Source organism: Oryza sativa, chromosome 4, assembly GCF_034140825.1.
Source record: "Oryza sativa Japonica Group chromosome 4, ASM3414082v1".
NCBI lineage: Eukaryota > Viridiplantae > Streptophyta > Magnoliopsida > Poales > Poaceae > Oryza > Oryza sativa.
In genome coordinates, this window is record NC_089038.1 from 11,363,783 (window position 1) to 11,372,974 (window position 9,192).

Genomic DNA, 9,192 nt, shown 5'->3' on the forward strand with positions numbered 1-9,192 from the left:
TGAAAAAAGGTATTAATTAAAGTTACTTTCTTTTTTTATAAGTTACTTCTATAATATATGTAAATTACTTTTAAGCTTTACTGAATTTACTTTTGTATGTCTAAGAAGTAGCTTAGTGAAATCTAAAAGTAATTTAGATATATCTTAAAAGTAATTTGCGATTTTTCATCAAAATATAATCATGTGAGATCTTATTGTAAATATTTAATTGTTACGAACACAACGGTGTAATCGGATCGTAGATTGGATGAGTAGTTTAAGAGAAAATTGTATTTAAAGTATAGGTTGATGGTGTCTCTTATAGATGAAGTAATAGCTAAAACCAGCTATCACTAGCTATATAGTTACGTCCATACCTTTTGTAAGTAAATTACACAAACCAGGGCGTGATTAAGCTACGCAACAGTAATCTGGATGCCACCCAAATGGCCAACACAAACAAATCAGTCACTGTCGAGCTTAAACTACACTCCATGAATATTTCATACACCGTCCATAATTTATTTTAAATTCGCATTTAATTCGCTAAATCCAAATGAATTATCGGTCAACGTACGCCACACAGGCATGCATGCAAGCCGCATATATACTAAGTTAGGTTTTTTTCTCCACACGCAAGCTGCCACAAAACCTAGTAGCTCATATGCTCATCTCTGCCTCTAGATTTGGACCCAAATACCGCGACTTGTTGATACCTAATCCCCTATAAAAGCCCCACCTGGGGTGACGAGAGCTTCACACATCAAACAAACACGACCTCAACAATGGCGATCTCTAGTGGTAGTAGTAGCAGCTCCAGTGCCTTCCCCTTTTTCCTCCTTGCGCTCCTGTGTGTTACGGCGGTTGTGTTCCCGCCTGCCGCCGCGAGGACCTTCCCGGATGACAAGAGCGGCGGCGCCGTCGTCAGTGGCAGCAAGTTCTCGCTGCCGTTCCCGAGTAAAGCCGCCGGGTCCGGGAGTGGCTCTGGCAGTGGCCATGGTTTCGGTTGGATGGTGTCGCACAACGGGTCCGACACGACCATCGGGTTCGGCGGAGGTGTTGGCGGCGGCGTCGGGACCAGCCGTGGCGGCGGCTCGAGCGCCGGTGGAGGCGTCGGCGTCGGGGTCGGCGTCGACGTGGGCAGAGGCGGCGTCGATGTCGGCATCGGCGTTGGCGGAGGCGGTGCCGCGAGCTCGGCCGACGGCAGCGTGGGTGGCGGCGGCGGAGAAGGCGTAGGCATTCACATCGGCCCTGGCGGCGTGACCGTCACCCACGGTGGCGGTGGCGGCGCAGGTGGAGGATCCGGCGGGGGTGGTGCTTCCGGCGGAGGTAGCGGGACTGGACGTTCCGGCAACGCCGTGGGCACCGGGCAGGGCTCTGGAAGCGCGAACGGCGGCACGGGCAGTGGCGGAGGGAGTGGGTCCGGCTCAGGGCAGGGAGGATCGGCTGGCGGCGGTGGCGGCGGTGCCGGAAGCGGCGGCGCTGGCGGGCATCCGTGAGGACTATGTGGTTGCGCGCATTGCCATGTGTACGTGCGTCGGAAGCAAAAGCTTAATATGATGACGTCGTAGTTGACGTGTGCTGTGTTAATGTGTGAGCTTAATTAATTATATCTGTTACCGTGTGCAGCATGTTGGTAGGAGTATGAATTAAGCGATGATGTTATGTTATTAGTTAGTTAATTAACTGTTGTTCAATAAATTAATCGTCTTGCCGCTCCACTTGATGCACATCGATGTGCGCAGATTCTTCGAATTAGTTCCCGGTTTGCAATTAAGCTCCACTATGATGCCCTCTACTACTAGTATAAAAAAAATATACATAGTTGATTTCATTTGATCGAAAAGGTCGGATTTATACTACTATTCTAATTAGCGGTAGTAGAAAAATAAAGAGACATATTATTGAAAAAAAGGTGCGAATAGGTATAATTATTATTTAGCAGTGACTAAACCTTTTTTCCCATCTTTTTTGGCTTTTCCGATGGAAAGCGATGCCAACGCAATGGATGACCGCATATTAATCTAGTTAGGAAAAAACATATATGACAAAATTACCTCTAATATATCACTGTATTAGTAATTTACTGATATATTCTTAGTAACAAATATTTTTAATGGTAGGATAATACTACCAGTAGAGTACCAAAGCATCGCTCTCACAAAAAAACATGACTATATACGTGAGTGAGTAGTGATGCGTCCTAAAAAGTTCGAGTTTATGACAATTAATGGAGATTACAAATGTATGAGTTAAATATTTGAAAGTTAATACTTTGATTTCAAAAACATAAGAGATGCTGTTAAATTAAGTTTTTAAAAAACATTCAACATTCCTACGATAATCCTGAATCCATAGGCTATTTAATCGGACGGTAAAATAAAATTGATCTAGGGACATTGTTATCCAGTTAGATCAATTAGTTATTAATCTGTGATATATGATCCCAAAAGCTAGAAGTACGGGAGAAGGGATGCTAGCTCAGATAACCAATATTTACTTTAAATAATTAATTACCTTGGATCTAGCGTTTTTAACTTGTGGTGAATTCTTCGAGAACAAATCACTAGTTCGAAGTGCCGATTAAGCAATGTGTCTGTGCAATTCGACGAATAAATTATTTGACCTTGTTCGATATCACCCTCTATGAAGGTAATAACGACTTCAAATCATAGCCGTTCTTTCGACAGTGGGCATCGAGAACACTTGTGTGAAGCTAATCGGTAAATCACTGGTAGGAAAATGATTTTCGCATAATAGAGCCTTTTGTTTTCGCACGCGGACATTTTAGATGAGACTAAAATACCGCATGCGAAAATGTTGACGGGGCTTGATTTTGTCATCCGCCTACGAAAATCTCTCCATGTCAGCTTGCCAGGAGGATTAGAGTCCTTGGTAGATTTTATTCGGAAGATTTCTTCTTTTTCTCTAATTATTGGGTCTTTATAAAGCAGACTGTGAGAGGCTACGAGTGACGAATTTTAGAAATAACCGGTGATGATGTCAGCATGGAAGTGATGAGGGCCACCGCTGAGCTCTGGATCAGTGGTTTTTTCCTCCTGGGCAGGTGGTGGGCTAGATGTTTTCTCTTGGAAACTTGGTATTTGGTCGTCATGGTTTTCTCCACCAGATTGGTTTTCAGCCAGGGGCTCCTGGTTCGATCCAGTGTTGGCGCCAGCCGACTGATTTCCAGTCGGGGGCTTGTTATCAGCCGCGCCGCTGGTTTTCCTTGCCTCTTCCTCAGCGTTTGGGTTGGAGTTGGCGTCTGATTCTTTTGTACCAACTGTCTCTGATCTGGCAACCAGAATCTCTGTCTTGCCAGACGGATCTATGTTCGAGGGTTTTCTAAAGTCGGAGAAGAGACATTCATTGATTTCATTGCAGTACCATCAAGTGTTATGCGTCAAAAGAAGTGTTTTTTCTTTACCTTGAAGATTTTTGGATTTAGGGGACGAATCTGTCGGCTGGTTTCTTCTGGGCAAAGGCAGTCGGGCCAATCGTTTGGTCGTCCGAGTCTTCATCATCGTCGTCAATGATCAGTTTTCTTGGCCTCTTCCTGGAGCTAGCTTGATGTGACCATGGCTACTACGGATACAACCATTGCTCACATCATGGATGAACAACACAATATCAAGTTCAAGTCCTCCAAGTGCTGGAATCCGATTCGGCCACCTGCTACACTGCTGATTTCAAATGGCCGCCGAATCTGCATACGACCTTCGTTTTTGGCCCGTGAGCACTTGATGGAAAGCTCTCGGAGCCCTCTTTCCAACGGATCCAGCCTCATCGCCAGATTCCATGTCATTTGGCCGCAATCACATAAACACGGTGCTGCGTCACCTGTCTTGGGCCTCTGGGCTTGTAACTTTGTGTTGGGACCCCTGCCCAAGTGGGGCCCATGTGGGGTGCGCCCCAACCAGGTGGAGGACGACCCTTGGCACCCCTTAGTCATCCTCCCACCCCTATAAATAGGTAGGTACCCCTTCAGGGTTTCTTGGGTTTTGATAGATTAAAGTTTAGTCATTGCTACTTGCTTGCAGCGCGCGTGTCGGCTAGACCGTCCGTCTGCTTGTTTTTCGGAACCCCAACTTATCGTGTGTATTCATTACTATTTGCAATTCAGATTGCTTTTATCTAGTTCTTGCTTGTTTCTTCGATTTGCTTGCAGGAATACGGTTGATTTGCATCGGCAAGATCAACATCCCACGGAGAGGTGTATCGATCGCTAAGGCGCAACATAATGTCTCGTACGGTTGTAGTCGGATCGTCAACATCTTCTCCACAAATCGTAGTTATTAGTACTCACCGAAAGATCGGGCCAACAACAGCTTTGAGTGTCGAGAGGAACTCAGGGTTCATCAGGTGGTATCAGAGCTTTCGTTGCTCGGTGAGTTTTTATCTTCCTATAACCAGAAAATAGCCATACAAAAAAATTCGTATTTCAGAGATGTTTATGTTCCCATGTATTATGCTTGTTTATTATGTTGTAGTTTAGATGAGTACGAAGAAGCTACAGAGTTGAGGTTTTTACGTGGGCTTAATAAAGAAATTCAGGACATGCTTGTTTGTCAAAGTTATAGCTCTTTTGCTCATTTGTTACAACTTGCTTGCCATGTGGAAAAACCAATTGAGGATGTGAACAAGAAACAAGTTGTGCACGTACCTCCTATTACTAATATTTTGCAGGAAGTGAACAACTGCAACAAGGAGGAGAGAGACATGAAAGAGCCGTCAGTCCCATTGTTCACACTCAAAGTCGAGGCACCTCCATCATCTGAAGAGGGCATCAAAGGTAAACTTAATGGTGCTGAAATTAATCAAGGTGAGTGTGTTGTTAATGAATTGAATTTATCCACTTTTCATGCTATAGTAGAGCAACCATTAGTGTAACCAACTGCTGAGATTCCTTTGTCACAAGTTGATTTGTTTGTTGTTCCTTGTGATAAAGAAGAGTTGTGTGATAATGCTTCACTTATATCAATGCCACAACTAGTGAATGAACATGCTATTTCTAATGTCAGTTCTTTATGCGATGATTTTAAGCATGTTATTCAAATTGCTAATGAAGTAGAGGAATGTGAATTGACTTCTTCTTTAAATACTTTGGGCTATGTTCAGTGTGATGATTTTTGTGAGCTCGATAGTTTGAAGGAGAAATTATTTGCTAAATATTATTTGCCATGTCCAACTAATGCTATTTTTCATATCTTTGGCGAATATAATGATAGAGAAATATATTTGGTGCATAGAGTTTATATATGCTCGGATTTAGAACCTCCTGTACATGTGGATAAAACTTGCAAGCTAGAGAGACATGTTATTTCTAATCATATTACTTCGAGTTTGTCTTCTTTTGATTGGATGAAACAGGTTGTTTTAAATCGACCACGTGATGAGCACCATATGGAAAAACCGAGGACGGTTTTCCGTGAAGAAGGGGAGGATGATGGGACCATGGCTACTATGGATACAACCATTGCTCACATCATGGATGAACAGCATGATATCAAGTTCAAGTCCTCCAAGTGCTGGAATCCGATTCGGCCACCTGCTATACTGCTGATTTCAAATGGCCGTCGAATCTGCATACGACCTTTGTTTTTGGCCCGTGAATACTTGATGGAAAGCTCTCGGAGCCCTCTTTCCAACGGATCTTGCCTCATCGCCAGATTCCAAGTCATTTGGCCGCAATCATATAAACAAGGTGCTGCATCACCTATCTTGGGCCTCTGGGCTTGTAACTTTGTTTGGGACCCCGGCCCAAGTGGGGCCCATGTGGGGTGCGCCCCAACCAGGTGGAGGACGACCGTCCTCCCACCACTATAAATAGTTAGGTACCCCTTCAGTGTTTCTTTGGTTTTGATAGATTAAAGTTTAGCCATTGCTACTTGCTTGCAGCGCGTGTGTCGGCTAGACCATCCGTCTGCTTGTTCTTCGGAACCCCAACTTATGGTGTGTATTCATTCCTATTTGCAATTCAGATTGCTTTTATCTTGTTCTTGCTTGTTTCTTTGATTTGCTTGCAGGAATAAGGTTGATTTGCATCGGCAAGATCAACATCCCACGGAGAGGTGTATCGATCGCTAAGGCGCAACATAACGTCTCGTACGGTTGTAGTCGGATCGTCAACGTCTTCTCCAAAAATCGTAGTTATCAGTACTCACCGAAAGATCAGGCCAACAACAGCCTTGAGTGTCGAGAGGAACTCAGGGTTCATCATAGCTTGGCTATCCTTGCCCGTAGCTTGTTTTTCTTGGCCGGCAGGGTTGATGGTTGGGCCACCTGTTGGTCAGTTAGTCGTTTGGTAGCGAGGAGAATGGCTTAGAGCTGTAAAGAGCATTTTCCTATAGCAACAATCAAGAAAGCGAATTACAATTTATGATACCGACTGAAAGAAGAAGGCAGAAGTTTGTTGACAATTACCTTTGGAGGCAGGTTGAATATGTTGAAAGGGGTAACAGGCAGCCCTTGGCTGTAGTCTACCTCAATGCCCGTAGAGAAGATCGTGTACATTCTAGCCTTCGTGATCTTGAAGTCCAGTGAGTCGGGGTCTTCATGATTGGGACAGTTTGGCCCTTGTACTCGAAGGCAGGCTTTGACCTCTCTTTTATCAGAGCTAGTCAGCATTTGATGAAGTGCCAGGTGACTTGCTCCCGTTGCAGTCCCTGCTCTTTGATTTTCAGCATTTTTTCCAGGAGGGTGTTTGGCTTGAGATAACTCGTCTCCCATCGGGAGTGAACTCCAGATTTCATTATAGACAGGAGGAGTGCAAGAGTACTCGGGTAGAGAAGGAGAAGGGTTATGGATGTAAAACCAGATCGAATGCCAGCCCTTATTGGATGATTTAAAAGGAAGACTGAAGTATTTTTTGGAGAGGGACCCGCGGAGTTGCAGGCCGGATCCGCCAACCAGACAGGGATTTCTCTTGTTAGGCTGGAGTTTGAGGAAGAAGATGCAGCGAAAAAGAATAAAATGGGGCTGAATACCAAGGAAGGCTTCGCACAGATGAATGAAGACAGAAATGTGAAGAATTGAGTTGGGGTTAAGGTGATAAATATTGATTCCGTAGAATTCCAGAAGACAACGAAAGAAATCAGACGTGGGCAAAGCGAAGCCGGAGTAGAAGAAGTGAGTAAATACCATGATTTCGTCGGTGTCCGGAGTGGGGAAGGCCTCACCGAATGCTAGATGCCAACCGATGATCTCTTTGCTGGGAAGAACACAGTGTTCCACCATCTCCAACAAGGTAGATTCCTTGACGTCAGACAAAGCCCACTGGCTTTGAGCCAATTCTCTCTCCTCTGCCATTTCCGTGAGATTGGTTGAGAGGGTTGCGGGGGATTGTTGCTAAATCGTTTGGGGGAAGATGGAGATGGGTTCGCCCGTAGTTGATTTGTGCAGTTGGTGTTGTTTTTGGATGGCGAATGCTGCAGTGGATCTGAACCCTAACTCTGGCGGCGTGAAGGTTTGAATAACGCTTTGTGAGGGGATTCTGCAAGGAAGACGAAGCAGCGCAGGAAGATGACTTCATTTCGGCGGTTTTATTTAGGGTATTGGAAAACAGTGTTGGGCCGAGGCCCGTATAGTGTTTTCAGCCCATATCCTTCGGTGTGATTTGTCACGTTCCTTTGGGATTTCAGCAAACTCTGCTTCGGCAATTTGTACGTGATCAATTACCCAATACCGTTACATATCTTTTTATACCGCTGTTAGATAATTCCTTAGGAAATTGCTACGATGAATTTTAAAAGGTACCCTATAGTTTATAGCTTTGTTATGCTTATTTTGTGGGCTTCTTTATAAGCTGCAAAAGTTGTGGGGTTTAATACAACATTTTTATTACTATATCAAATGTTATTATCACGTAAGTAAATTATTAAAATCAGCATTTATGCTTAGGCTAAATGTTTTTCTATATCAAAAGCAGTCGGTATATCCAATGAATTATGATTATTTTTGAGGATTTAAGCCGCATATGCTTTCTAATTGATTCAATCATTTTGGTGACTATATTTTTTATAAACCACTCGGTTGTTTATTTTTTTATTGACTATATGTTTAGGTTGTTCAACTAATCATATAGTCGGGGGGCTACACCTAATTTGGTGCATCTAGTCGATGCACCTAGATTTTTTTTCTTTTTTAGCCCTTCATAGCTTGAGATGATTGAGGTACTCGGGAGTTGTGGTGAGGATGATTCAAGTACTCGAATTCTTCATGAAATCACTCGTCAAAAGATCATTACCACTCGGGAGAAGGTTGTCTCGTCATCTATGAAGCTCTCAGGGGCTACTGTGGAGATTATGGGTACCATATACCCACAGGGCTACGTTACCTGACTGGATATCGGGGGTAACTCAGAGTAACAAAATATGTAAAGATAAGGACTCGGGTGTTATGTTAACTTCTATGTCAAGGAAGTATCCCGTAGTCTTAGTCGGTTACAATTGTAAAGTATATATAGAACTTAGATCGTAAGGGATAAGCTCTCTTGTAATCCCGACTCCTTAGCCCATATAAGGAGGGGTCGGGGGTGCCCTGAGGGGAGAATCACATCCAAGATCATCAGATAAATACCACGATCGGTGGAATATTTCCTCGGATAGGAGTAGGGTATTACTTATCATCGAGAAGGGCTGAACCTGTATAAATCCGTTGTTTCCTAACCCATCCACTTTCATAGCTTGTTCGCCACCCCCTTTTAGTATTGACGAAATCTAGTTTCGACATAAGGTGGCCCCGGTGGGAGTCCACTGTTATCGGTATAGTTCAACATGCATGCTTACCTATGCCATCCTCTATGATACGGGGCAAAGATTTCATGGCATCACCGTCGACTTCACCCGTTAGAGGGATATTCATGTCTAATGTCAACGGTGTTATCCCATTAACTGAGAAAAACAGTATGTCTAGAGTACTATTAAATAAATTTGGACACAAGTAAGACATACACATACAAAAAGGGCTTCTCTTAGGTCCCATACTAGATGACCACCCGGAACTAGATTTACTCATACTAGAACATTTGGTGATTACCCACGGGGACTTCCTAGTAAGTATTTGACACTTCCATCAAGAAGAAAACTATATAGTACTATGTGAATAGCAGGAATTGATGAGGACATCAACACCATCGATACATCCACGTCTCTACAAGTACAACTTCATGGTCCTATTGTCCGCGCTTGTGCACATCAACTCAACTATCAGGTG

The 9,192-nt window shown here is 43.8% G+C and overlaps 1 protein-coding gene across 1 annotated transcript; it reads left to right on the forward strand.

The window, feature by feature from the left end:
- The first annotated feature begins 708 nt into the window (after positions 1 to 708).
- LOC4335334 (putative glycine-rich cell wall structural protein 1) lies at positions 709 to 1,700 on the forward strand. Its single transcript, XM_015778650.3, has one exon. The coding sequence runs from the start codon at positions 765 to 767 to the stop codon at positions 1,476 to 1,478; it is 714 nt and encodes a 237-aa protein (XP_015634136.1). The 5' UTR covers positions 709 to 764; the 3' UTR covers positions 1,479 to 1,700.
- Positions 1,701 to 9,192: the final 7,492 nt, after the last annotated feature.

What these genes read in the sequence shown, in the direction of transcription:
- LOC4335334 (XM_015778650.3), top strand. Translation starts at nt 765, where the DNA reads ATGGCGATCTCTAGTGGTAGTAGTAGCAGCTCCAGTGCCTTCCCCTTT.